The sequence below is a fragment of the Coregonus clupeaformis genome, unplaced genomic scaffold (assembly GCF_020615455.1).
Source record: "Coregonus clupeaformis isolate EN_2021a unplaced genomic scaffold, ASM2061545v1 scaf1196, whole genome shotgun sequence".
NCBI lineage: Eukaryota > Metazoa > Chordata > Actinopteri > Salmoniformes > Salmonidae > Coregonus > Coregonus clupeaformis.
In genome coordinates, this window is record NW_025534650.1 from 57501 (window position 1) to 85000 (window position 27500).

General features: G+C 58.8%; 1 protein-coding gene across 1 annotated transcript in view; it reads right to left on the bottom strand.

Moving 5' to 3' along the window:
- Positions 1-1113: 1113 nt before the first annotated feature.
- Positions 1114-27500, bottom strand: part of LOC121564278 (protein Noxp20) — a 47501-nt gene continuing 21114 nt past the window's right edge. The window contains 3 exon segments of the mRNA XM_045217723.1: positions 1114-1179; positions 1478-1531; positions 1648-1767. Of these exon segments, the coding sequence (XP_045073658.1) occupies positions 1114-1179; positions 1478-1531; positions 1648-1767 (240 nt within the window).

The following is a 27500-nucleotide window of genomic DNA, read 5'->3' on the forward strand; positions in this document are numbered from 1 at the left end:
GATTTATCTTGAACAATACTCAGCAAAAAATAATGTATATAATAAAATAGTCCATTTGGAGATAAGTACCTAGACACATTTACATTTACATTTTAGTCATTTAGCAGACGCTCTTATCCAGAGCGACTTACACGAATACAAGCGCTTCAATCTGAGAAGTTGTTAAGAGGTTTCCCACATGAATCTATACTAATGTTACTGCATTATGCAACAGTTTAAAGATAGCTAGTCAGTCTGTTACCATGGCACTGCGAAGTAGTCAGTCTGTTACCATGGCACTGCTAGGGCAGTCTGTTACCATGGCACCTAGTAGTTTACTTTTCTTCAGTATCTACTGTTATTGATAAATATCAAATGATCTCACTGTACATAGTTACATCATTAAGACCAGCTGGTGTGCTAGTTGCACTTCAGCAGAAAGAGGTGTGTTTCGGAGGTTAAGACAGGTTAGGGGCTGTGGTTCCGTCTGGGTTTTAGAGTTCTGGGTCTGGATGCGACATCTGGAGAACCGGGAGAGGAGCTGGAAGGCGTTCTGGATGTGTGTGGTGCTGTTAGACCCTACGGAACAACAGAACACTTAGAACCCTACAGAACACTGTTGGAAACCATACGGAACAACAGAACACTGTTAGAACCATATGGAACAACAGAATACTGTTAGAACCCTACAGAACACTGTTAGAACCATATGGAACAACAGAACACTGTTAGAAGTCAATGGAAACAACAGAATACTGTTAGAAATCCATACGGAACAGACAGAACACTGTTAGAACCATACGGAACAACAGAACACTGTTAGAACCCTACAGAACACTGTTGGAAACTATACGAACAACAGAATACTGTTGAACCATACGGAACAACAGAACACTGTTAGAACCATACGGGAACAACAGAACACTGTTAGAAACCCTACAGAACACTGTTGGAACCATACGGAATAACAGAACACTGTTAGAACCCTACTAGAACACTGTTGGAACCATACGGAACAACAGGAACACTGTTAGAACCATACGGAACAATAGAAACTGTTAGAACCATAGAAACAACAGAACACTGTTAGAACCTACAGAACACTGTTGGAACCTACGGAACAACAGAACACTGTTAGAACCATACGGAACAACAGAACACTGTTAGAACCATACGGAACAATAGAACACTGTTAGAACCCTACAGAACAGTGTTGGAACCATACGGAACAACAGAACACTGTTAGAACCATACGGAACAACAGAACACTGTTCGTACCCTACAGAAAAACAGAACCCTGTTAGAACCACACGGAACAACAGAACATTGTTAGAACCCTACGGAACATTGTTAGTACCCTATAGAACAACAGAACAATGTTAGAAGAACCCTAAGGAACAACATAACACTGTTGGAACCCTACAGAACAATATAACACCTGTTAGAACCATACAGAACATTGTTAGAACCCTACAGAACCAACAGTTCTATGTCTTACCTCAAGCAGCACACTGTCTACCAAAGGGTTCAACTCTTCCGCTTTTATCTGACCCTGGAAAAGGGCAGACGGGAGGGAGGGAGTCAGAGAACCAATGGGTGATCAGCTGCCAACCTGACCTTAATGCCATCCATTTACTGTGTTGGAGATAAAGCCACAGCATGTCTTACCCCGACAGTGAGCAGAGTAGCAGAGAACTTCCTGGCAAGACAGTCCACCTCCCTACACATGGCACACGTCAACCTGCAACACACACACGTTAGCGATGCACACAGGCTACGGCCTGGTCTCTAGCAGGTTTCTCCTGGTCCTGTCCCCCCTACAGCCTGGTCTCTAGCAGGTTTCTCCTGGTCCTGTCCCCCTCACGGCCTGGTCTCTAGCAGGTTTCTCCTGGTCCTGTCCCCCCCTACAGCCTGGTCTCTAGCAGGTTTCTCCTGGTCCTGTCCCCCACCCACCCACCCCCACAGTCTGGTCTCTAGCAGGTTTCTCCCTGGTCCTGTCCCCCTACGGCCTGGTCTCTAGCAGGTTTCTCCTGGTCCTGTCCCCCTACGGCCTGGTCTCTAGCAGGTTTCTCCTGGTCCTGCCCCCACCCACCCTCAGCCTGGTCTCCAGCAGGTTTCTCCTGGTCCTGTCCCCCCTACGGCCTGGTCTCTAGCAGGTTTCTCCTGGTCCTGTCCCCCCTAAGCTGTCCTAGCAGGTTTCTTGGTCACTTTACAGCCTGGTCTCTAGCAGGTTTCTCCTGGTCCTGTCCCCCCTACAGCCTGGTCTCTAGCAGGTTTCTCTTGGTCCTGTCCCCCCCTACAGCCTGGTCTCTAGCAGGTTTCTCCTGGTCCTGTAGCCTCCCTACAGCCTGGTCTCAAGCAGGTTTCTCCTGGTCCTGTCCCCCCTACAGTCTGGTCTCTAGCAGGTTTCTCCTGGTCCTGCCCCCCTACAGCCTGGTCTCAACCAGGTTTCTCCTGGTCCTGTCCCCCTACAGCCTGGTCTCAAGCAGGTTTCTCCTGGTCCTGCCCCCTACAGTCTGGTCTCAGCAGGTTTCTCCTGGTCTGTCCCCCCCCCTACAGCCTGGTTCTAGCAGGTTTCTCCTGGTCCTGTCCCCCCCTACAGCCTGGTCTGCGGTCTCGTCTCGTCCCCTGCTCGGTCTCAGCAGTTCCTCCTGGTGTCCCCTACGGCTGGTCTAGCAGGTTTCCGGTCCTGTCACCCTACTGCAGCTGGTTCCTGGTCCTCCTAGGTCCTGTCACTCAGCTGGTCTCTGTAGGTTTCTCCTGGTCTGCCCACAGTCTGGTCTCTAGCAGGTTTGCCTCTGGTCCTGTCCCCCCCCTACAGCCTGGTCTCTAGCAGGGTTTCTCCTGGTCCTGTCCCCTTTGCAGTCTGGTCTCTAACAGGTTTCTCTGCGTCCTGTCCCCCTTGCAGTCTCAGCAGGTTTCTCTAGTCCTGTCCTCAGTCCCAGTTCTTAGCAGGGTTTCTCCTGGTTCTGTCCCCCCACAGGTCCCGGTCTCTAGCAGGTTTTTCTGGTCTGTCCTACAGCCTGGTTCTAGCAGGTTTCTCCTGGTCCTGTCCCCTACAGTCTGGTCCTGCAGCAGGTTTCTCCTGGTCCTGTCCCCCCCCTACAGCCTGGTCTCAGCAGGGTTTCTCCTGGTCCTGTCCCCCCCCCCTACAGTCTGGTGCCAGCAGGTTTCTCTGGTCTGTCCCCCCTACAGTCTGGTCTCTAGGCTGGTTTCTCCTCTGGTCTTGCCCTAGGTCCAGTTGTAGGTTTCTCCTGGTCCCTCTACAGCTACTGGTCTCTAGCAGGTTTCTCCTGGTCCTGTCCCCACAGTCTGGTCTCTAGCAGGTTCTCTGGTCCTGTCCACCCCCCCAGTCCGGTCTCTAGCAGGTTTCTCCTGGTCCTGTCCCCCCTCTACGGTTCGGTCTTAGCAGGTTTCTGTCTGTTCCACACAGTCTGGTCTCTAGCAGGTTTCTCCTGGTCCTGTCCCCCCCTACTCACTCAGACTGGTCTAGCAGGTTTCTCCTGGTCCTGTCACCCTACAGCCTGGTCCTAGCAGGTTTCTCCTGGTCCTGTCCCCCACCCACCCCCTACAGTCTGGTCTCTAGCAGGTTTCTCCTGGTCCTGTCGCTCCCCCCCTACAGTCTGGTCTCAGCGGTTTCTCCTGGTCCTGTCCCCCCTACGGCCCTGGTCTCCAGCAGGTTTCTCCTGGTCTGTCACCCACCCCCTACAGTCTGGTCTCAGCAGGTTTCTCCTGGTCCTGTCCCCCCCACCCACCCCTACAGCCTGGTCTCTGTAGGTTCTCCTGGTCCTGTCCCCCTACAGTCTGGTCTCTAGCAGGTTTCTCCTGGTCCTGTCCCCCACCCTCCTACAGCTCTGTGTCTCAGCGCCCCCCTGGTCTCTGTGTCCCTCCCTACAGCCTGGTCTCTAGCAGGAGTTCTCCTGCGTCCTGCCCCTACAGCCTGGTCTCAAGCAGGTTTCTCCTGGTCCTGTCCCCCTCTCTACAGTTCCCTGGTTCCTAGCAGGTCTCTGGTTTCTCTGTCCCACAGCCGTCCCCCTAGCTGGTCTCGTAGGTTCTCTGGTCTCGCCCCCTACAGCCTGGTCTCTAGCAGGTTTCTCCTGGTCCTGTCCCCCTACGGCCTGGTCTCTAGCAGGTTTCTCTGGTCCTGTCCCCCTACAGCCTGGTCTCTAGCAGGTTTCTCCTGGTCCTGTCCCCCTACCAGTCTTGGTCTCTTAACAGGTCTCCTGGTTCTGTCCCCCCACAGCTGGTCTCTAGCAGGTTTCTCCAGTCCTGTCTCCCCTACAGTCTGGTCTCTAGCAGGTTTCTCCTGGTCCTGTCCCCCCACGGCCTGGTCCTCCTAGCTAGGTTTCTCCTGGTCCTGTCCCCCTACAGTCCCGGTTCTCTAGCAGGTCCTGGTCCTGTCCCCTTTACGGCTGGTCTCTAGCAGGTTTCTCCTGGTCCTGTCTCCCCCACCCCCTACAGTCTGGTCTCCTCTAGTAGGTTCTTCCGGTCCTGTCCCCACCCACCCCCTACAGCCTGGTCTCTAGCAGGTTTCTCCTGGTCCTGTCCCCCCCTACAGCCTGGTCTCTAGCAGGTTTCCTCCTGGTCCTGTCCCCACCCACCCCCCCTACAGTCTGGTCTCTAGCAGGTTCCTCCTGGTCCTGTCCCCCTACAGCCTGGTCTCTAGCAGGTTTCTCCTGGTCCTGTCCCACACACTTTTTCCTAGTTCACCGCCTGGTCTCAAGCAGGTTTCTCCTGGTCCTGTCCCCCCCACAGCCTGGTCTAGCAGTTTCTCTGGTCCTGTCCCCCCTACAGCCTGGTCTCTAGCAGGTTTCTCTGGTCCTGTCCTCCCTACAGCCTGGTCTCTAGCAGGTTTCCTGGTCTACCCCCTACAGCTCTGGTCTCAAGCAGGTTTCTCCTGGTTCTGTCCCCCTACAGCTTGGTCTCTAGCAGGTTTCTCCTGGTCCTGTCCCCCACAACCTGAGTCTCAAGCAGGTTTCTCCGTCGTCTCCAGCCTGGTCTCTAGCAGGTTTCTCCTGGTCCTGTCCCCCACACCTAGAGTCTGGTCCTCTTAGCTTAGGTTTCTCCTGGTCCTGTCCCCCCTCACAGTCTGGTCTCCAGCAGGTTTCTCCTGGTCTGTCCCCCCCCCCTACAGTTCTCTCTAGTGTAGAGTTCCTCCTGGTCATCCGCCCCCCCTACAGCCTGGTCTGTAGCAGGTTTCTCAACCTGGTCTCTTCTCAGTCCTGTCCCTGGCCTGTCTAGAGTTTCTCTGGTCCTCTCCCCACAGCCTGGTCTGTTGAGTTTTCTCTGTCTCTATCCACCCCTAGGCCTGGTCTAGCAGGTTCCTCCTGGTGGAATGCCCCTACAGCCTGGTCTCAGCAGAGTTCTCCTCGTCCTGTCCCCCTACAGCCTGGTCTCTGCATAGGTTTCTCCTGGTCCTGTCCCCTCAGCCTGGTCTCAAGCAGGTTTCTCTCGGTCCTGTCCCCTACAGCCTGGCTCTACAGGTTTCTCCTGGTCTGTCCCCCCTACAGTCTGGTCTCTGGAGGTTTCTCGTTCTGTCCCTCCTACAGCCTGGTCTAGCAGGTTTACCTCTGGTCCTCGCCCCACCCTACAGTCTGGTCCTAGCAGGTTCTCTGGTCGTATCCCCCCCTCACAGCCTGGTCTCACTAGTAGGTTTCTCCTGGTCTGTCCCCCCAACCTACAGTCTGGTCTCTAGCAGGTTCCTCCTGTGGTCTGTCCCCCACAGCCTGGTCTCTAGCAGGTTTCCTCTGGTCTCTACCCCCCTACAGCCTGGTCCTCTGTGGGTTTCTGGTCTGTCCCCCCCCCCTACAGCCTGGTCTCTAGAGGGTTTCTCTGGTCCTGTTCCAACCCACAGCCTGGTCTCTAGCAGGTTTCTCCTGGTCCTGTCCCCCCAACCCCCCAGTCTGGTCTCTGGCAGGAGCTTTCTCCTGGTCCTGTCTTCCCCTACAGTCTGGTTCTCAGCAGGGTTCATCCCCTGGTCCTGTCCCCACCTAAGCCTGGTCTCTAGCAGGTTTCTCGACCTGGTCATTCCACTCCAGCGCTGGTCTTAGCTGGGTTCCTCCCCTGTCCTGTCCCTTACAGTCTGGTCTCTGCCAGGTTTTCTGATCTGTCCCCCCTTACAGCCTGGTCTCTGGGGCAGGGTTCTCTGGTCTGTCCCCCCCCTACAGCCTGGTCTCTAGCAGGTTTCTCCTGGTCCTGTCCCCCCCCTACAGCCTGTTCTGCGAGGTTTCTCCTGGTCGTAGTCCCCCTACAGCCTGGGGTCTCAAGCAGGCTCCTGGTCCTGTCCTCACAGTTTGGTCTCAGCAGGTTTCTCCTGGTCCCAGTCCCCCCCACAGTCTGGTCTCTGGCAGGTTTCTCCTGGTCCTGTCCCCCTACAGCCTGGTCTCAGCAGGTTTCTCCCGTCCTGTCCCCCTACAGCCTGGTCTCTAGCAGGTTTCTCTGGTCCTGTACCCCCTACAGCCTGGTCTCTAGCAGGTTTCTCCTGGTCCTGCCCCCCACAGTCTGGTCTCTAGCAGGTTTCCTCCTGGTCTGTTACCCCTAGTCTGGTCTCTAGCAGGTTTCTCCGGTCAAATTCTGTCCCCCTACAGTCTGGTCTCTAGCAGGTCCTCCTGGTCCTGTCCCCCCACCCCTACAAACCCTGGTCTTCTAGTAGGTTTCTCTGGTCCTGTCCCCACCCACCCCCCACAGCCTGGTCTCGCAGGTTTCTCCTGAATCCTGTCCCCACCCCTCACAGTCCTGGTCTCTAGCTTGGGTTTCTCCTGGTACTGTCCCCCTACAGTCTGGTCTTCAGCAGGTTTCTTCCTGGTCCTGTCCCCACCCTAAGCTGGTCTCTAGCAGGTTTCTCCTGGTCTGTCCCCCTCTCTCTACAGCTCTGTTCCTGTTAGTCTCCCTTCGTTTCTCCTGTCCTGTCCCCACCTACAGTCTGGTCTCTGTAGGTTTCTCCTTGTCTGCTCCCCCCTACAGTCTGGTCTCTAGGGTTTCTCCTGGTGCCACCCCCTACAGTCTGGTCTCTAGCAGGTTCCATCTATCTGTCCCCTAAGCTCTGGTCTCTGTGAGGTTTCTCCTGGTCCCTCCATCCACTCCTTAAGTCTGGTCTCTGAGCAGGTTCTCCCGTGGTCCTGTCCCCCTTCAGCTTGGTCTCCAGGTTTCTCTGGTCCTGTCCACACCCATACCAAGTCTGGTCTCTGTAGGTTTCTCCTGGTCCTGTCCCCCTACGGCCTGGTCTCTAGCAGGTTTCTCCTGGTCCTGTCCCCCCCTGCAGTCTGGTCTCTAGCAGGTTTCTCCTGGTCCTAGGTCCCCACGACCGAGGTTTTCCGGGCCCCTACGTCTGGGTCATCGAGAGTTTCTTGGTCCTGTCCCCGCCAAGCCTGGTCTCTAGCAGGTTTCTCCTGGTCCTGTAACCCTCCCCCCATAGCTGGTCTGTGGTCTCCTGGTCCTGTCCCCCTCAAGGTCTGGTCTCTAGTAGGAGTTTTCCTGGTCCTGCCCACCCTACAGCCTGGTCTCAGCAGGTTTCTCCTGGTCCTGTCCCCACCCCCTAGCCTGGTCTCTAGCAGGTTCCTCCTGGTCCTGTCCCCCTACAGCCTGGTCTAGCAGGTTTCTCTGGTCCTGCCCCCCCTACAGTCTGGTTCTCTGGCAGGTTCCTCCTGGTCCTACTCCCCCCTCCCCAGCCTGGTCTCTAGCAGGTTTCTCCTGGTCCTGTACCACCCCCCTACAGCCTGGTCTCTAGCAGGTTTCTCCTGGGTCCTGTACCCCCCTACAGCCTGGTCTCTAGCAGGTTTCTCCTGGACCTGTCTCCCCTACAGCCTGGTCTCTAGGCAGGTTTCTCCTGGTCTGTCCCACCCCCACAGTCTGGTCTTAGCAGGTTTCTCCTGGTCTGTCCCCCCTACAGCCTGGTCTCTAGCAGGTTTCTCCTGGTCCTGTCCCCCCTACAGTCTGGTCTCCTGTGGGTTTCTCCTGGTCCTGTACCCCCTACAGCCTGGTCTCTAGCAGGTTTCTCTTCTGTCCCACCCCACACCCCGTCCTGGCCTCTCCTGTCCCCCACCCCCTAAGCCTGGTCTCTAGCAGGTTTCCTTCCTAATCTGTCCCCCTACAGTCTGGTCTCTAGTGGTTTCTCCTAAGGTCTGTCCCCCCCCCTCCCTACGGCCTGGTCTCTAGCAGGTTCCTCCTGGTCCTGTTCACCCCTACAGCCTGGTCTCAGCAGGTTTCTCCTGGTCCTGTCCACCCCCCCCCTACAGCCTGGTCTCTAGCAGGTTCTCTGGTCCCTGTCACCCCCCTACAGCCTGGTCTCTAGCAGGTTTCTCCTGGTCCTGTCCCCCTACAGCCTGGTCTCTAGCAGGTTTCTCCCTGGTCCTGTCCCCCATACAGTAGCCTGGTCCCAAGCAGGTTTCTCCTGGAATTCCCGCCCCCCCTACAGCCTGGTCCTAAGCAGGTCCTTCCTGGTCTGTCCCCCCTACAGCCTGGTCTCTAGCAGGTTTCTCTGTCCTGTCCCTGTCCTGTCCCCCTACAGCCTGGTCTCTAGCAGGTTTCTCCTGTCCTGTCCCCTCCACAGGTCTGGTCTCTAGCAGGTTTCTCCGAACTGGTCTCCTGCCCCCCCCCACCAGCCTGGTCTCTAGCAGGTTTCTCCTGGTCCTGTCCCCCACAGTCCTGGTCTCTAGAGGTTTCTCTCCTGGTCCTGTCCCCCCTACAGCCTGGTCTCTAGCAGGTTTCTCCTGGTCCTGTCCCCCCCACAGTCTGGTCTCAGCTAGGTCCTCCTGGTCCTGTCCCCCGCCCCACCCCTACAGCCTGGTCTCTAGCAGGTTTCTCCTGGTCTGTCCCCCCCACCCCCTGCAGCCTGGTCTCTAGCAGGTTCCTCTGGTCCGTCCCCACCCCCTACAGCCTGGTCTCTAGCAGGTTTCTCCTGGTCCTGTCCCCCCACAGCCTGGTCTCTAGCAGGTTTCTCCTGGTCTGTCCCCCACCCCCTACAGTCTGGATCCTGCAACGGTTTCTCCTGGTCGACTGTCCCCCCTACAAACCTGGGCTCTAGCAGGTTTCCCTCCTAATCCATCCGTCCCCCCCACAGCCTGGTCTCTGTAGGGTTTGCTCATTCCTGTCCCCCTGCAGCCTGGTCTCTAGTGGTTTCTCCTGGTCCTGTCCCCACCCCCCACAGTCTGGTCTCTAGCAGGTTTCTCTTGGTCCTGTCCCCCTACAGCCTTGGTCTCTGGGGGCAGGTTTTTCTCCTGGTCCTGCTCCAGTACACCCCGCCACAGCTGGTCTCTAGCAGAGTTTCTCCTGGTCCTGTCCCCCCCTACAGCCTGGTCTCTGTAGGTTTCTCCTGGTCCTGTCCCCCACCCACCCCACATTGTCTGGTCTCTAGCAGGTTTCTCCTGGTCCTGTCCCCCTACAGCCTGGTCTCTAGCAGGTTTCTCCTGGTCCTGTCCCCCCCCTCACAGTCTGGTCTCTAGCAGGTTTCTCCTGGTCCTGTCCCCCTACAGCCTGGTCTCTAGCAGGTTTCTCCTGGTTCTGTCCCCCCTACAGCCTGGTCTCTAGCAGGTTTCTTCTGGTCCTGTCCCCCCTACAGCCTGGTCTCTGCAGGTTTCTCTTGGTCCTGTCCCCACTAGTCCCTGGCCTCTAGCAGGTTTCTCTGGTCCTGCCCCTACACGCCTGGTCTCTAGCAGGTTTCTCCTGGTCCTGTCCCCACCCACCCCCCTACAGTCTGGTCTCTAGCAGGTTCCTCCTGGTCCTGTCACCCCCCCCCTACAGCCTGGTCTCTAGCAGGTTTCTCCTGGTCCTGTCCTCCCACAGCCTGGTCTCTAGCAGGTTTCTCCTGGTCCTGTCCCCCTCCTGGTCTCCATCTTGTCCTGTCCCCTACTCGGTCTCTCAGGTTTCTCCTGGTCCTGTCCCCCTGCAGCCTGGTCTCTAGCAGGTTTCTCCTGGTCCTGTCCCCCCCCACAGCCTCGGTCTCAAGCAGGTTCTCTGGTCTGTCGCCCCTACAGCCTGGTCTCTGCTGGGTTTCTTCCTGGTCTGTCTCACAGCCTGGTCTCTAGCAGGTTTCTCTCGGTCCTGTCCCCCCTACAGCCTGGTCTCTAGCAGGTTTCTCCTGGACCTGTCCCCCCTCACAGTCTGGTCTCTAGCAGGTTTCTCCTGGTCCTGTTCCCCCTACAGCCTGGTCTCTATGCAGGTTTCTCTGGGTCTGCCCCTACAGTCTGAGTCTCGAGCAGGTTTCTCCTGGTCCTGTCCCCCCTACAGCCTGGTCTCTAGCTAGGTTTCTCCTGGTCCTGTCCCCCTACAGTCTGGTCTCTGGACCTTGGGTCCCCCCCTGCAGCCTGGTCTCTAGCAGGTTTCTCTGGTCTGTCCCCCCCCCCCCCTACGGCCTGGTCTCTAGCAGGTTTCTCCTGGTCTGTCCCCCACCCCTACAGCCTGGTCTCTAGCAGTGTTTCTCCTGTTCTGTCCCCCTACAGCCTGGTCTCTAGCAGGTTTCTCCTGGTCCTGTCCCCCACCCCCTACAGTCTGGTCTCTAGCAGGTTTCTCCTGTCCTGTCCCCCTACAGCCTGGTCTCTAGCAGGTTCTCCTGGTCCTGTCCCCACCCCTAACAGCTGGTCTCTGCTTAAGGTTTCTCTGGTCCTGTCCCCCCCACCTTACAGCCTGGTCTCCTTAAGGTTTCTCTGGTCCTGTCCCCTCCCCCCCTACAGTCTGGTTCTATGAGGTTTCTCCTGGTCCTGTCCCCACCCTACAGCCTGGTCTCTAGCAGGTTTCTCCTGGTTCTGTACCCCCTAAGCCTGGTCTAGTGCAGGTTTCCTCGTCTGTCCCCCCTACAGCCTGGTCTCTAGCAGGTTTCTCCTGGTCCTGTCCACCCCCCATACAGCCTGGTTCTACGCAGGTTTCTCCTGGTCCTGTCCCCCACTTCGGCCTGGTCTCTGCAGGTTTCTCCTGGTCCTGTCCCCCTACAGTCTGGTCTCTGCAGGTTTCTCCTGGTCCTGTCCCCTCTCTGGCCTGGTCTCTAGCAGGAGCCGTCCTGTCCCCACCACCCCCCTACAGCCTGGTCTCCAGTGTAGGTTTCTCCTGGTCCCTGTAATCCCCCCTACAGCCTGGTCTCTAGCAGGTTTCTCTGGTCCTGTCCTCCCTACAGTCTGGTCTCTAGCAGGTTTTCTCCTGGTCCTGTCCCCCCTACAGTCTGGTCTCTAGCAGGTTTCTCTGCAGTCCTGTCCCCCTACAGTCTGGTCTCTAGCAGGTTCCTCCTGGGTCTGTCCCCCACCCGGCCTGGTCTCTAGCAGGTTTCTCCTGTCCTGTCCCCCTACAGCCTGGTCTCTACTTGAGTTTCTCCTGGTCCTGTCCCACCTACAGTCTGGTCTCTAGAGGTTTCTCCTGGTCCTGTCCCCAGACCCCCCTACAGCCTGGTCTCTAGTAGGTTTCTCCTGGTCCTGTCCAACCCTATCAGCCTGGTCTCTAGCAGGTTTCTCCTGGTCCTGTCCCCACCCCGGCGGCTACAGCCTGGTCTCTAGGAGGTTTCTCCTGTGTCTGTCCCCCTACAGTCTGGTCTCTAGCAGGTTTCTCCTGGTTCTGTCCCACCCCCTACAGTCTGGTCTCTAGCAGGTTTCTCCTGGTCCTGTCCCCCCTACAGCTGTCTCTGTAGAGTTTCTGCGTCCTGTCCCACCCCTACAGTCATGGTCTCTAGAGGTTTCTCCTGGTGCCTTGTCCCCCCCCCTACAGTCTGGTCTCTAGCAGGTTTCTCCTGGTCCTGTCCCCCCCTACAGTCTTCTCTAGCAGGTTTCTCCTGGTTCTCTGTCCCCCTTACGGCAGTCTGGTCTCTAGTAGGTTTCTCCTGGTCCTGTCCCCCTACAGCCTGGTCTCTGAGAGGTTTTCTCCTGGTCCTGTCCCCCTACAGCCTGGTTCTAGCAGGTTTCTCCTGGTCTGTCCCCCTACAGTCTGGTTCTAGCAGGTTCCTCTGGTCTGTCCCCACCCCCTACAGCCTGGTCTCTGGTAGGTTTCTCCTGGTCCTGTCCCCTACAGCCTGGTCTCTAGCAGGTTTCTCTGGTCCTGTCCCCCCCTACAGTCTGGTCTCCAGGTTCTCTCTGGTCTGTCCCCCTACGGCCTGGTCTCTAGCAGGTTTCTCCTGGTCCTGTCCCCCCTACAGCCTGGTCTCTGCAGGTTTTCCTGGTCCTGTCCCCCCCCCCCCTACAGTCTGGTCTCTGGGGTTCTCCTGGTCTGTCCCCCACCCCCCCCTACAGCTGGTCTCTAAGGTTTCTCTGGTCTCCCCCAGTCTGGTTCTAGCAGGTTTCTCCTGGTCCTGTCCCCTACAGTCTGGTTCTAGCAGGTTTCTCCTGGTCCTGTCCCCCTACAGTCTGGTCTCTAGTAGGTTTCTCCTGGTCCTGTCCCCCTACAGCCTGGTCTCTAGAGGTTTCTCTGGTCCTGTCCCCCCCTACGCTGGTCTCTAGCAGTTCCTCTGGTCCTGTCCCCCTACAGCCTGGTCTCAGCAGGTTTCTCCTGGTCCTGTCCCCCCTAAGGGCTCGTGTAGGTCCTGTCTGTCCTGTCCCCCCCTGCAGCCTGGTCTCTAGCAGGTTTCTCTGAGTCCTGTCCAACCCCCCACAGCCTGGTCCTCTAGAAGGTTTCTCCTGGTCCCTTCCCCTACAGCTGGTCTCTCGCAGGTTCCTCCTGGTCCTGTCCCCCTACGGCCTGGTCTCTCTAGCAGGTTTCTCCTGGTCCTGTCCCCCTACAGTCTGGTCTCTAGCAGGTTTCTCCTGGTCCTGTCCCCCTACAGCCTGGTCTCTAGCAGGTTTCTCCTGGTCTGTCCCCCACAGTCTGGTCTCTGGAGGTTTCTCCTGGTCCTGCCCCCCTACAGCCTGGTCTCTAGTAGGTTTCTCCTAAGTCCTGTCCCCCTACAGTCTGGTCTCTGGTTCCTCCTGGTCCTGTCCCCCTACAGCCTGGTTCTAGCAGGTTTCTCCTGGTCCTGTCCCCTACCCCCCCCTACAGCCTGGTCTCTAGCAGGTTTCTCTGGTCCTGTCCCCCTACCCCTCTACAGCCTGGTCTCTAGCAGGTTTCTCCTGGGTCCTGTCCCCCTACAGCCTGGTCTCTAGCAGGTTTCTCCTGGTCTGTCCCCCCCTACAGTCTGGTCTGCAGGTTTCTCCTGGTCCTGTCCCCCCCCCCCCTACAGCCTGGGTCTCGGGTTCCTCCTGGTCCCTGTCACCCCACAGCTGGTCTCTATCCTGGTCTTCCCCCCTACAGTTGGTCTCTAGCAGGTTTCTCCTGGTCCTGTCCCCCACCCCCTACAGTCTGGTCTCTAGCAGGTTTCTCCTGGTCCTGTCCCCCCTACGAGCCTGGTCTCTAGCAGGTTTCTCTAGTCCTGTCCCCACCCACCCCCTACAGCCTGGTCTCTAGTAGGTTTCTCTGGTCCTGTCCCCCTACAAGCCTGGTCTCAGCAGGTTTCTCTGGTCCTGTCCCCACCCCCCCCACACAGCCTGGTCTCTAGCAGGTTTCTCTGGTCCTAGTCCCCCCCTCACGTTTGGTCTCTAGCAGGTTTCTCCTGGTCCTGTCCCCCCTGCAGTCCCATGGTCTCTAGAGGTTTCTCCTGGTCCTGTCCCCCTACGACCTGGTCTCTAGCTAGGTTTCTCCTGGTCCTGTCCACCCCCACAGCCTGGTCTCTAGCTAGAGTTTCTCCTGGTCTGTCCCCTACAGCCTGGTCTCAGCAGGTTTCTCCTGGTCCTGTCCCACCCCCTACAGTCTGGTCTCTAGCAGGTTTCTCCTGGTCCTGTCTACAGTCTGGTTCTGCTTAGGTTTCTCTATGGTCCTGTACCCCCCTCTCCACAGTCTGGTCTCCTAGCAGGTTCCTCCTGGTCCTGTCCCCCACCCCCTACAGCCTGGTCTCAGTAGCAGGTTCCTCCTGGTCCTGTCCCCCCTACAGCCTGGTCTCTAGCAGGTTTCTCCTGGTCCTGTCCCCCCTACAGCCTGGTCTCTAGCAGGTTTCTCCTGGTCTCGTCCCCCCTACAGCTGGTCTCTAGTAGAGTTTCTCACCTCAGTCCTGTCCCCCTACAGTCTAATTCTCGGCAGGTTTCTCCTGGTCCGAGTCCCCCCCCTACAGCCTGGTCTCTAGCAGGTTCCTCCTGGTCCTGTCCCCCCTACAGCCTGGTTCTAGCAGGTTTCTCCTGGGTCCTGTCCCCCCTACAGCCTGGTCTCAAGCGAGGTTTCTCCTGGTCCTGTACCCCCTACAGCCTGGTCTCTGTAGGGTTTCTCCTGGTCCTGTCCCCCTGCAGTCTGTCTCCTTGTAGGGTCTCCTGGTCCCGCCTTCCCCCCTACAGCCTGGTCTCTAGTAGGTTTCTCCTGGTCCTGTCCCCCCTTCAGTCTGGTCTCCTGTAGGTTTCTCCTGGTCCTGTCCCCCCTACAGCCTGGTCTCTAGCAGGTTTCTCCCTGGTCGTGTCCCCCTACAGTCCCTGGTCTCTAGCAGGTTCTCTGGTCCTGTCCCCCCCCCCCCTACAGCCTGGTCTCTAGCAGGTTTCTCTCGGTCCTGTCCCCACCCTACAGCTAGGTCTCAGCAGGTTCCTCCTGGTCCTGTCCCCACCCCCCTACAGCCTGGTCTCTGGCATGTTTCTCCTGGTCCTGTCCCCCACAGCCTGGTCTCTAGCAGGTTTCTCTTGGTCCTGTCCCCACCCAGCTACAGTCTGGTCTCTAGCAGGTTTCTCCTGGTCCTGTCCCCCCTACAGGCCTGGTCTCAGCAGGTTCCTCTGGATCTGCATCCACCCCCTACAGCCTGGTCTCTAGGGTTTCTGGTCTGTCCCCCCTACAGCCTGGTCCTAGTAGGTTTCTCTGTAGTCCTGTCCCCCACCCCCTACAGTCTGGTCTCTAGCAGGTTTCTCTGGTCCTGTCTTCACCTCACCCCCAGCCTTGGTCTCTAGCAGGTTCTCTGCAGTCTGTCCACACCCCCCTACAGCCTGGTCTCTAGAGTTTCTCCTGGTCCTGTCCCCCTACAGCCTGGTCTCTCTGAGAGTTTCTCCTGGTCTGTCCCCCACCCACCCCCCATCACAGCCTGGTCTCTAGCAGGTTTCTCCTGGTCCTGCCCCCTGACGGCCTGGTCTCAGCAGGTTTCTCCTGGTCCTGTCCCCACCCCTACAGTCTGGTCTCTAGCAGGTTTCTCCTGGTCCTGCCCCCTCCCACAGTAAATTCTCTAGCAGGTTTCTCCTGGTCTCTGCCCCCTACTAGCCTGGTCTCTAGCAGGTTTCTCTGGTCCTGTCCCCCCCTACAGCCTGGATTCTGTAGCAGGTTTTCTCGGTCATCTATCCCCCTACAGTCTGGTCTCTAGCAGGTTTCTCCTGGTCCTGTCCCCCCACAGTCTTGGTCTCTAGCAGGTTCTCCTGGTCCTGTCCCCAACCCCCACAGTCTGGTCTCCAGCAGGTTCCTCCTGGTCCTGTCCCCCACCCCCCTACAGCCTGGTCTCTAGCAGGTTTCTTCTGGTCCTGTCCCCCCCCCATACAGCCGGTTCAGCAGGTTTCGTCTGGTCCCCATCTGTCTAGTCTCTCTAGCAGGTTTCTCCTGGTCCTGTCCCCCCTACAGCCTGGTCTCTAGCAGGTTTCTCCTGGTCTGTCCCCTCTATTCAGCCTGGTCTCTAGGCAGGTTTCTCCTGGGAGTCCTGTCCCCACCCCCTACCAGCCTGGTCTCTAGCAGGTTTCTCTCGTCCTGTCCCCCACAGTCACGGTCTCATAGAGGTTTCTCCTGGTCCTCCTGTCCACCACTCCCCCCTAAGTCTGGTCTCTGCAGAGTTTCTCCTGGTCGAACCTGTCCCCCCTACAGCCTGGTCTCTAGCAGGTTTCTCCTGGTCCTGTCCCCCTACAGTCTGGTCTCTGATTGGGTTTCTCCTGGGTCCTGTCCCCCCACCCCCCTTCTGGTCTCTAGCTAGAGTTTCTCCTGTGGTCCTGTCCCCTCTGTATTGGTCTCTGTTTCTCCTGGTCCTGTCCCCCAAGTCTGGTCTGGTTTCTCCTGGTCCTGTCCCCCTCACTCGGCCTGGTCTCTAGCAGGTTTCTCCTGGTCTGTCCCCCCTGCAGCCTGGTCTCTAGCAGGTTTCTCCTGGTCTGTCCCCCTACAGTCTGGTCTCAAGCAGGTTCCTCCTGGTCCTGTCCCCCACCCCCTATAGCCTGGTCTCTAGCAGGTTTCTCCTGGTCCTGTCCCCCCTGAGCCTTGGTCTCTACTTAGGTTTCCTGGTCCTGTCCCCCCTACAGTCTGGTCTCTGCTTAGGTTTCTCCTGGTCCTGTCCCCCTACGGCCTGGTCTCGCAGGGTTTCTCCTGGTCCTGTCCCCCCCACAGCCTGGTCTAGCAGGAGCTTTCTCTAGTCCTGTCCCCACTACAGTCTGGTTCTCTAAGTGTTTCTCCTGGTTCTGCTCCCCAGCCTTGGTCTCTAGGTTTCTCCTGGTCCCTGTCCCCCTCGTCTGGTCTCTAGCAGGTTTCTCCTGGTCCTGTACCCCTTACAGTCTGGTTCTCTGCAGGTTTCTCCTGGTCCTGTCCCCCCCTCGTCTGGTGTTAAGCTCTAGCAGGTTTCTCTTGTCCTGTCCCCCTACGGCCTGGTCTCTAGTAGGTTCTCCTGGTCCCTGTCCCCCCCTCACGGCCTGGTCTCGCAGGTTCCTTCCTGTCCTGTCCCCCTACGGCCTGGTTCTCTGACAGGTTCCTCCTGGTCATGTCCCCCACCCCTCTACAGCCTGGTCTCTAGCAGGTTTCTTCTCGGTCCTGTCCCCCCTCTAACAGCCTGGTCTCACGAGAGCTTCTCTGGTCCCTGCTCCCCATCCACCCCACAGCCTGGTCTCTAGCAGGTTTCTTCCTGGTCCTGTCCCCCTACAGCTCTGGTCTCTAGCAGGTTCCTCCTGGTCCTGTCCCCCCTACGGCCTGGTCTCCTAGCAGGTTCCTCCTGGGTCCTGTCCCCCACCCCCCTACAGCCTGGTTCTCAGTAGGAGCTTTCTCCTGTTCTGTCCCCCCTACAGCTGGTCCTCAGCAGTTTCTCCTGGTCCTGTCCCCACCCACCCCCTACAGCCTGGTCGAGCAGGTTTCTCCTGAGTCCTGTCCCCCACTACAGCCTGGTCTCTAGCAGGTTTCTCCTAGTCCTGTCCCCCCTCACGGCCTGGTCTCCACAGCAGGTTTCCTCCTGAATCTGTCCCCCTACAGTCTGGTCTCTTGGTGGTTTCTCCTGGTCTGTCCCCCCAACAGCCTGGTCTCACTTGGGTTTTCTCTGGTGCCTCCCCCACTGGCTCTTGGTCTCTAGCTTCCTTCCTGGTCCTGTCCCCGCTACGGCCTGCGTCTCTAGCAGAGTTTCTCCTGGTCCTGTACACCTCTACAGCCTGGTCTAGTGGAGAGTTTCTCTGCAGTCCTGTCCCCCTACAGCTGGTCTTTTAAGTTCCTCCTGAGTCCTGTCCCCCCCCCCCTACAGCCTGGTCTCCTAGTAAGAGTTTCTCCTGTATTGTCCTTTGCCCCCTAAGCCTGGTCTCTAGCAGGTTCCTCCACGGTCCTGTCCCCTACAGTCCTGGTCTCTTTTAGCAGTTCTCCTGGTCTCTTCCCCCTCTTTTTCTGGCCTTGTCTCCTGTGCAGGTTTTCATCCTGATTCTCCCACTTCTACAGCCTGGTCTCTAGCGGTTCCTCTGGTCCTGTCCCCCCTACAGCCTGGTCTCTAGAGGTTTCTTCTGAACTCGCCCTGCTTGTTTGTCTTGCAGTTTCTTCCTGGTCCTGTCCCCCTCCTACAGCCCAATTCTGTAGGTTCTCCTGATGCAATACACACCATGATGGTCTCTAGCAGGTTTCTCCTGGTCCTGTCCCCCACCCCTGGCTGGTCTCTGCTTGGGTTTCTCCTGGTCTGTCCCCCTACAGCCTGGGTTCTATAGCAGGTTTCTCCTGTGGTCTGCTCCCCACCACGAGTCTGGTCTCTAGCAGGTTTCTCTGGTAGATCCTACTCACCCCACAGTCTGGTCTCTGGCAGGTTTTCTCTGGTCCTGTCCCCCTACGGCCTGGTCTCTGTGAGTTTCTCCTGAATCTGTCCCCCCTACAGGCCTGGTCTCATGAGTTTCTCCTGGTCCTGTCCCCCTACAGCCTGGTCTCTAGCAGGTTTCTTCTGATCCTGTCCCCACCCCCTACAGTCTGGTCTCTTGTTGGTTTCTTCTGGTCCTGTCCCCCCTACGGCCTGGTCTCTGCTTGAGTTTCTCCTGAATCCTGTCCCCCTACAGCCTGGTCTCTGGCAGGTTTCTCCTAAGTCCTGTCCCCTCACGGCCACAGTCTCTAGCAGGTTTCTCCTGATCCTGTCCCCCTGCGGCCTGGTCTCTAGCAGGTTTCTCCTGGTTCTGTCCCCCACCAGCAGCCTGGTCTCCTAGCAAGGTTCCTCCTGGTCCTGTCCCCCCACCCCCTGCAGCCTGGTCTCTAACGGGTTTCTCCTGAATCCTGTCCCCCCCCTGCAGCCTGGTCTCTCAGGTTTCTCCTGAATCCTGTCCCCACCCCCTACAAGCCTGGTCTCTAGCAGGTTTCTCCTGGTCCTGTCCCCCTCACACTGACACCGTCTAGGTTCTCCTGGTCTGTCTGCACCCCTCTGACCTGGTCTCTCAGCAGGTTTCTCTGGTCCTGTCCCCCCTAAGCCTGGTCTCTAGCAGGTTTCTCCTGGTCCTGTCCCCCTACGGCCTGGTCTCTGGCAGGTTTCTCCTGGTCCTGTCCCCCACCACAGTCTGGTCTCTAGCAGGTTTCTCCTGGTCCTGTCCCCCCTCTGACCTGGTCTCTGGAGTTCCTCTGTAATCCCTCTACAGGCTGGTCTCTAGCAGGTTTCTCTGTCCTGTCCCCCCCCGCTTCTGGTCTCTAGCAGGTTCTCCTGGTCTGTCCCCCCCCCCACTCTGGTCTCTGGCAGGTTTCTCCTGAGTCCTGTCCCCCTACCCAGCCTGGTCTCCTAGCAGGTTTCTCCTGAGTCCTGTCCCCCCCCAACAGCCTGGTCTCCTGCCAGTTTCTCTAAGTCCTGTTCCCCCTACAGTCTGGTCTCTAGCAGGTTTCTCATGGTCCCATGCTCCCCCACTGAATCTGTGGGGTTTCTACAGTCTGTCCCCTCTCCGCCTTCTAGCAGGTTTCTCTGGTCTGTCCCCTCATTGTCCCTCTTTTTCTCCTAGCCTGGTCTCTCTAGCAGGTTTCCTCCTGGTCCTGTCCCCCCACCCCCTGACCTATCTGGTCTCTAGCAGGTTTCTCCTGGTCTGTCCCCCTCCAGACCTGGTCTCTAGCAGGTTTCTCCTGGTCCTGTCCACCACCCCCTACAGCCTGGTCTCTCGCCCAGGTTTCTCCTCAGTCCTGTCCCCCTACAGCCTGGTCTCCACAGCAGGTTTCTCCTGGTCCTATGCCCCCTCCCTACAGCCTGAGTCTGCAGGTTTCTCCTGATCCTGCTCCCCCTACAGTCTGGTCTCTAGCAGGTTTCTCCTGGTCCTGTCCCCCAGCCTGGTCTCTTGATTCATAGTCCTGCCCCCTAAAGTCTGGTCTCTAGCAGGTTTATCCTGGTCCTGTCCCCCACTTCAGCCTGGTCTCTGCAGGTTTCTCTGGTCCTGTCCCCCTACAGCCTGGTCTCCTAGCAGGTTCCTCCTGGTCCTGTCCCCCCCTACAGTCTGGTCTCTGTGGGTTTCTCCCTAGTCCTGTCCCCCTATGACCTGAATCTAAGCCCAGGTTCCACTATAGTCCACTGCCCCCCCTGTGACCTGGTCTCTGGCAGGGGTTTCTCTGGTCTGTCCCCCTACAGCCTGGTCTCAAGCAGGTTTCTCCTGGTCCTGTCCCCCCTACAGCCCTGGTCTCTAGCCCAGGTTCTCCTGGTCCTGTCCCCCCCCTACAGCCTGGTCTCTAGCAGGTTTCTCCTGGTCCTGTCCCCTACACAGCCTGGTCTCTGCTCCCCCTACATAGTCCTCACTTCTCCCCCACAGCCTGGTCCTAGCCAGGTTTCTCACGCTGTCCCCACCCCACAGTCTGGTCTCCTTGGTTCTCTCCTGGTCTGTCCCACCACCCCCTACCTGGCCTGGTCTCTAGCGGAGTTTCTCCTGGTCTGTCCCCCTACCGGCGGCGTCACCATTTCTCCCCCTTTGGGCTGGCATGTTTCTCCTGGTCTGTCCCCCGCGGTCTGGTCTCTGTTGGGTTTCTCTGGTCTGTCCCCCACCCCCTGCGGGTCTCGGGTGCTCTGGCAGGTTTCTCCTGGTCTCTCCCCCTACAGCCTGGTCTCTAGCAGGCTGCTCCTGTTCACCCCCCTGCAGCTGGTCTCCTGATCATCCCCTACAGCCTGGTCCTCTAGCCCAGGTTTCTCCTGTGAGTCCCTGTCCCGTCCCCCTACGGCCTGGTCTCTGGCAGGTTTCTCCTGGTCTGCTCCCCCCACCCAGCCTGGTCTCTAGCAGGTTCCTCCTGGTCCTGTCCCCCCCTACAGGTCTGCGTCTCTAGCAGGTTCCTCCTGGTCCACATGTCTGCCCCCACCCCCTTCGGCCTCGGTCTCTAGTAGGTTTCTCCTGGTCCCTGTCCCCTCTACGGCTGGGGTCTCTGGCTTGTTTCTCCTGGTCTGTCCCCCTACAGTCTGGTCTCTAGCAGGTTTCACTCTTAACTGGTCATCACCCCTCATTTGGGTCTCTTGCAGGTTTCTCTGGTCCTGTCCCCCCTACGGCCTGGTCTCCTAGCAGGTTTCTCTGGTCCTGTCCCCCCCCTACAGCCTGGTCTCTAGCAGGTTTCTCCTGGATCTGTACCCCCTACAGCCTGGTCTCTGGCCAGGTTCTCTCTTTCCCTCCCGGTCTGGTCTCTATTGGGTTTCTCCTGTGGTCTGTCCCCCACCCCACAGTCTGAGGTCTCTAGCTTCGGGTTCCTCCTGGTCCTGTCCCCCCCCCCCTACAGCCTGGTCTCTAGCAGGTTTCTCTGGTCCTGTACCCCCCTACGGCCTGGTCTCTAGCAGGTTTCTCCTGGTCCTGTCCCCCCTCGGCCTGTCTTCTGAGGTTCCTCCTGGTCCTGTCCCCCTCCCACTAGTCTCTAGCAGGGTTCCTCTCTGGTCCTGTCCCCCCCTATCAGGCCTGGTTACTTGCAGTTCTCTCCTGGTCTGTCCCCACACCCCTCCTGGCCTGGTCTCATACCAGGTTTCTCTGGTCCTGTCCCCCCCCCCTACAGCCTGGTCTCTAGCAGGTTTTCCTAGGTCTATCCCACCTACAGTGGTCTCAGCAGGTTTCTCATGGTCATATCCCCCCACAGCTGGTCTCTAGCAGGTTTCTCTAGTTCTATCCCCCCTACAGTCTGGTCTCTGTACTAGTTTCTCCTGGTCCTGTCTACCCCCTACAGTCTGGTCTCTAACAGGTTTCTCCTGGTCCTGTCCCCCCCTACAGTCTGGTCTCCTGGCAGGTTTCTCCTGGTCCTGTCCCCACCCTCCTGGCCTGACGTCTCTGTGGGTTCTCTCCTGTGGTCTGTCCCCTCGGCCTGTACTGGCCTGTCTCCCCTGAACCAGGTCTCCCAGGTTCTTCTGGTCCTGTCCCCCCCCTACAGCCTGGTCTCTAGCAGGTTCTCCTGTAGGTCTGTCCCCCACCCCCTATCTAAGCCTCGGTCTCCTAGCAGGTTTCTCCTGGTCCTGTCCCCCTACGGCCCTGGTCTCGGCGGGTTTCTCCTGGTCGTGGCCTGGGGTCTCTGCAGCCTGGTCTGCTAGGGTTTCTCCTGGTCCTGTCTTCCCTACCCCAAGCCTGGTCTCTGGCAGGTTTCTCCCTGGTCCCTGCTCCCCCTACAGCCCTGGTCTCTACTTGGGTTTCTCCTGGTCCTGTTCCCCTACCGGCTGGTCTCTAGCAGGTTTCTCCCTGGTCCCCCTGTTCCCCCCCCACAGTCTGAGTCTCTGTAGCGGGTTCCCCCGTCCCCCTAGATCTCTGGTCTGTGCTTAGGCTCCTCCTGTCGCCTTTTCCGTTCTCTGGCAGTTTCTCCTGGTCCTGTCTCCACTTGGTCCCCCTCCCCCTACGGCCTGGTCTCTAGCAGGTTCCTCTGAGTCCTGTCCCCCACCCCCTACAGCCTGGTCTCATGGGTTTCTCCTGAGCTGTCCCCCACTACCCAGCTGGTGCTCCAGGTTTCTCCTGGTCTGTCCCCACCCCCCCCTAGCAGTCTGGTTCTCTGGCAGGTTTCTCCTGGTCCTCCCCCCTACAGCCTGGTCTCTAGCAGGTTCCTCCTGAATCCTGTCCCCCCTGCGGCGGTTTGTTTTCGTTTCCGTGGTTTGTTTTATTTGCCACCCCCACCAGCCTGGTCTCTGGGGGGTGCTTGTCTCCCTCAGTCCTTCTCTGCTTTAGTTTGGTCTGTCCCCCCTACAGCCTGGTCTCTAGCGGTTTCTCCTGGTCCTGTCCTGCCCCCTGCAGGTCTGGTCTCTGGGTTCTCCTGGTCTGCTCCCCCCCCCCTCCCAGCTGGTCTCTAGCAGGTTTCTCTGTGATCCTGTCCCCACCCACCCCCCCCTACAGCTGGTCTCTAGCAGGTTCTCCTGATCCTGTCCCCACCCCCTACAGCCTGGTCTCCTTGCAGGTTCTCCTGGCCTGTCCCCCCCCTCCACCTGGTCCCTACAGGTTTCCCTGGTCTCCCCCCCCCACGCGGTCTCTCTTGGGTTTCTCTGTGTCCTGTTCCCCTCATGGCCTGGTCTCTAGCAGTTCTACACTGGTCGTCCCCCCCTACAGCCTCGGTCTCCCTTGGCAGGTTTCCCTACCCCTGTCTTGGGTTCCTTCCCCCCGTTGGTCTCTTGGGTTTCTCTCCTGTGCTGTCCCACCCCCACCCCCTACAGCCTGGTCTCCCTAGCAGGTTTCTCTGGTCTCTGTCCCCTACAGCCTGGTCTCAGCAGGTTTCTCCTGGTCTGTCCTACAGCCTGGTCTCTCTTGGGTTTCTCCTGGTCCTGTCCCCCCCTGCACAGTCTGGTCTCTAGCATTGGGTTTCTCCTGGTCCTGTCCCCCCTACAGTCTGGTCTCTAGCAGGTTTCTCCTGGTCTGCTCCCCCCCCCCCCACAGCCTGGTCTCTAGCAGGTTTCTCCTGGTCCTGTCCCACCCCCTACAGCCTGGTCTCTGGCAGTTTTCTTCTGGTCCTGTCCCCCCTGCCAGCCTGGTCTCTAGCAGGTTTCTCCTTATCCTGTCCCCCATAAGCCAGTGGTCTCTAGCAGGTTTCTCCTGGTCCTGTCCCCCCCTACAGCCTGGTCTCTAGCAGGTTTCTCCTGGTCGTGTCCCCCTGGCCTGGTCTCAAGCAGGTTCTCTCTCTCGTCGTGTCCCCCCCCTGCAGCCTGGCTCCATAGCAGGTTTCTCCTGGTCCTGTCCCCTGCAGCCTGGTCTCTAGCAGGTTTCTCCTGGTCCTGTCCCCCCCTACAGCCTGGTCTCTGCTGAGGTTTCTCCTGGTCCTGTCCCCCCCTACAGCCTGGTCTCTAGCAGGTTTCTCCTGGTCCTGTCCCCCTACAGCTCTGGTCTCTGCAGGTTCTCTCCGGCCCAGTCCCCCCTACAGCCTGGTCGCCAGCCAGGTTCTACTCCTGGTCCTGTCCCCCCCCCTCCTGGCCTGGTCTCTGGAGTTTCTCCTGGTCCTGATCCCCCCCTACAGTCTGGTCTCAAGCAGGTTTCCTCCTGGTCTGTCCCCCTACAGCCTGGTCTCAGCAGGTTCTAGTCCCACAGTTTCTCACTGGGTCTCGGTCTGTCCCCCCTACAGCCTGGTCTCTAGCAGGTTTCTCCTGGTCCTGTCCCCCCACAGCCTGGTCTCTAGCAGGTTTCTCCTGGTCCTGTCCCCCTGCAGCCTGGTCTCTAGCAGGGTTTCTCCTGGTCCTGTCCCCCCCTCATCTGGTCTCAGCAGGTTTCTCCTGGTCCTGTCCCCCACCCCCTCCAGCCTGGTCTCTGTAAGGTTTCTCCTGGTCCTGTCCCCACCCACCCCCTACAGCCTGGTCTCGGAGGTTCTCCTGGTCTGTCCCCACCCACAGCCTGGTCTCTGTGCATGTTTCTCCTGGTCCTGTCCAGCAGCCTGGCAGGTTTCCTCCCGGTCATCCCCACCCCCCTACAGTCTGGTCTCTGTAGGTTTCTCCCTGGTCTGTCCCCCCTACAGGCCATGGTCTCTAGCAGGTTTCTCCTGGTCCCCCCACCCCCTACAGCCTGGTCTCTAGCAGGTTTCTCCTCGAGGTCCGGTCCACCCCCTGCAGCCTGGTCATTTCTGAGGTTTCTCCTGGTCCCCTGTCCCCCAGTCTGGTCTCTAGCAGGTTTCTCCTGGTCCTGTCCCCCCTGCAGCCTGGTCTCTAGCAGGTTTCTCCTGGTCCTGTCAACTCAGCCTGGTCTCAGTAGGTTCTCCTGGTCCTGTCCCCCTCAAGCCTGGTCTCTAGCAGGTTTCTCCTGGTCCTATCCCCCCACCACCCCCCCTCACAGGCTGGTCTCTGCAGGTTTCTCCTGGTCCTGTCCCCCTCTCCACCGCCTGGTCTCTGCAGGTTTCTCCTGGTGCTGTCCCCCCTACAGTCTGGTCTCTGGCAGGTTTCTCCTGGTCCTGTCCCCCCTACCTGGTCTGTTTCTCCTGGTCCTGTCCCCACCAGCCTGGTCTCTAGAGGTTTTCCTCCTGTCCCTATCAGCCTGGGTCTCCAGGTTTCTCCTGGTCCTGTCCCCCCCTACAGTCTGGTCTCTAGCAGGTTTCTCCTAGTCCTGTCCCCACAGTCTGGTCTCTAGCAGGTTTCTCCTGGTCCTGTCCCCCACCCCGCACAGTGCCCGCTGGTCTCTAGTGAGGTTTCTCTCCTGGTCCTGTCCCCCACCCCCCCCTACACAAGCCTGGTCTCTAGCAGGTTCTCCTGGTCCTGTCCCCCCTGCAGCCTGGTCTCTAGCAGGTTTCTCCTGGTCCTGTCCCCCTACAGTCTGGTCTCTAGCAGGTTTCTCCTGGTCCTGTCCCCCCCCCCTACAGCCTCTCGGTCTCTAGAGGTTTCTCCTGGTCCCTGTCCCCCCCCCTATCAGCCTGGTCTCTAGCAGGTTTCTCTTGGTCCTGTCCCCACCCCCCACAGCCTGGTCTCTAGCAGGTTTCTCTCTCGGTCCTGTCCCCCCCTACAGTCTGGTCTCTAGCAGGTTTCTCCTGGTCCTGTCCACCCCCTCCCAGTCTGGTCTCTGAAGGCAGGTTTCTCCTGGTCCTGTGCCCCACAGCCTGGTCTCTACATTTCTCCCTGGTCCTGTCCCCCCTCAGCCGGTCTCTGGCAGGTTTCTCCTGGTCCTGTCCCCCCCCCTACAGTCTGGTCTCTAGCAGGTTTCTCCTGGTCCTGTCCCCCCCTACAGTCTGGTCTCTAGCAGGTTTCTCCTGGTCTGTCCCCCCCCTACAGTCTGGTCTCTAGCAGGTTTCTCCGTGTCCTGTCCCCCCCTACGGCTGGTCTCTAGCAGGTTTCTCCTGGTCTGTCCCCCCCTACAGCCTGGTCTCTGCAGGTTTCTCCTGGTCCTGTCCCCCCACAGTCTGGTCTCTGCGGTTTCTCCTGGTCTGTCCCCCACCCCCCACAGCCTGGTCTCCTAGCAGGTTTCTCCTGGTCCTGTCCCCCCCTCCAGTCTGGTCTCTGGGTTTCCTCGGTCCTGTCCCCCTACAGCTGGTCTCTAGCAGGTTTCCTCTGGTCCTGTCCCCCCTACGGCCTGGCTCTCTAGCAGGTTTCTCCTGGTCCTGTCCCCCTGCAGCCTGGTCTCTGCAGGTTTCTCTGGTCCTGTCCCCCCCCCACAGTCTGGTCTCTAGCAGGTTTCTCCTGGTCCTGTCCCCTACCACAGCCTGGTCTCTAGCAGGTTTCTCCTGGTCCTCCCCTACAGTCTGGTCTCCTGGCAGGTTCCTCCTGGTCTGTCCCCCTACAGTCTGGTCTCTGCAGGTTTCTCCTTGGTCCTGTCCCCCCTCAGTCTGGTCTCTAGCTTTCTTTTGATGCTGAGGTTTCTCCTGGTCCTGTCACGGCCTGGTCTCTAGCAGGTTTCTCCTGGTCCTGTCCCCCCTACGCCTGGGCTCCTGCAGGTTCCTCCTGGTCCTGTCCCCCTCACGGCCTGGTCTCTAGCAGGTTCCTCCTGGTCCTGTCCCCCCACCCCCTACAGCCTGGTCTCTAGCAGGTTTCTCCTGGTCCTGTCCCCCTCCTAACAGCCTGGTCTCGCCAGGTTTCTCCTGGTCGTCCCCCCACCCACCCCCTACAGCCTGGTCTCTAGCAGAGTTTTCTCCTGGTCTGTCCCCCTGCAGCCTGGTCTCTAGCAGTTCTTGGTCCCTGTCCCCCCTCACGGCCTGGTCTCCAGCAGGTTCCTCCTGGTCCTGTCCCCCACCCCCCCCTGCACTGTCTCTAGCAGGTTTCTCCTGGTCCTGTCCCCCCTACAGCCTGGGTCTCAAGGCAGGGTTTCTCCTGGTCCTGTCCCCCACCCACCCCCCCACAGCCTGGTCTCTAGCAGGTTTCTCCTGGTCCCTGTCCCCCAGCCTGGTCTCAGCAGGTTTCTCCTGGTCCTGTCCCCCTACGGCCTGGTCTCTAGCGGAGGGTTCTCCTGGTCCTGTCCCCCCTGCAGCCTCATATTTGGCAGGTTTCTCCTGGTCCTGTCCCCTGCCAGCCTTGGTCTCCTCAGCAGGTTTCCTCCTGGTCCTGTCCCCCCTACAGCCTGGTCTCTACTTGGGTTCTCCTGGTCCTGTCCCCCACCCTACAGCCTGGTCTCTGGCTAGGTTTCTCCTGGTCTGTCCACCTGGTCTCTAGCAGGTTTCTCCTGGTCCTTCCCCCCTGCAGCCCTGATCTCTAGCAGGTTTCTCCTGGTCCTGTCCCCCCCACAGCCTGGTCTCAGGAGGTTCCTCCTGGTCCTACCCCCACCCCCCACCGGCCTTGGTCTCTCCCAAGAGTTCCTCCTCGTCCTGTCCCCCCCTCACAGCCTGGTCTCTAGAGAAAAGGTTTCTCCTGGTCCTGTCCCCCTACAGCCTGGTCTCTCAGCAGGTTTCTCCTGGTCTGTCCCCCACCCCCTACACAGCCTGGTCTCTAGCAGGTTCCTCCTGGTCCTGTCCCGGCCTGAGTCTCTAGCAGGTTTTCTCCTGGTCCTGTCCCCCCACCCGCTACAGCCTGGTCTCTAGCAGGTTTCTCCTGGTCTCCCTGTCCCCCACCCCCCCAGCCTGTCCTCAGCAGGTTTCTCCTGGTCCTGTCCCCCTACAGTCTGGGTCTCTAGCAGGTTTCTCCCTGGTCCTGTCCCCCTACAGTCTGGTCTCTATGCAGTTTCTCCTGGTCCTGTCCCCCACCCCCTGCCCGGGTCTCTGGCAGGTTTCTCCCTAAGTCCTGTCCCCCTACAGCCTGGTCTCTTGCAGGTTTCTCCTGGTCCTGTCCCCCTGCACATCTGGTCTCTCAGTTTTCTCCTGGTCCTGTCCCCCCCCCCTACTCGAGGTCTGGTCTCTAGCAGGTTTCTCCCTGGTCCTGTCCCCCTACGGCCTGGTCTCTAGCAGGTTTCTCCTGGTCCTGTCCCCCCCTGCAGTCTAGGTCTCTAGCAGGTTTCTCCTGGTCCTGTCCCCCCCCCCCTTCCCTCCTCACAACGCTGGTCTCTAGCAGGTTTCTCTCGGTCCTGTCCCCCCTACGGCTGGTCTCTAGCAGGGTTTCTCCTGGTCCTGTCCCCCTACAGCCTGGTCTCTAG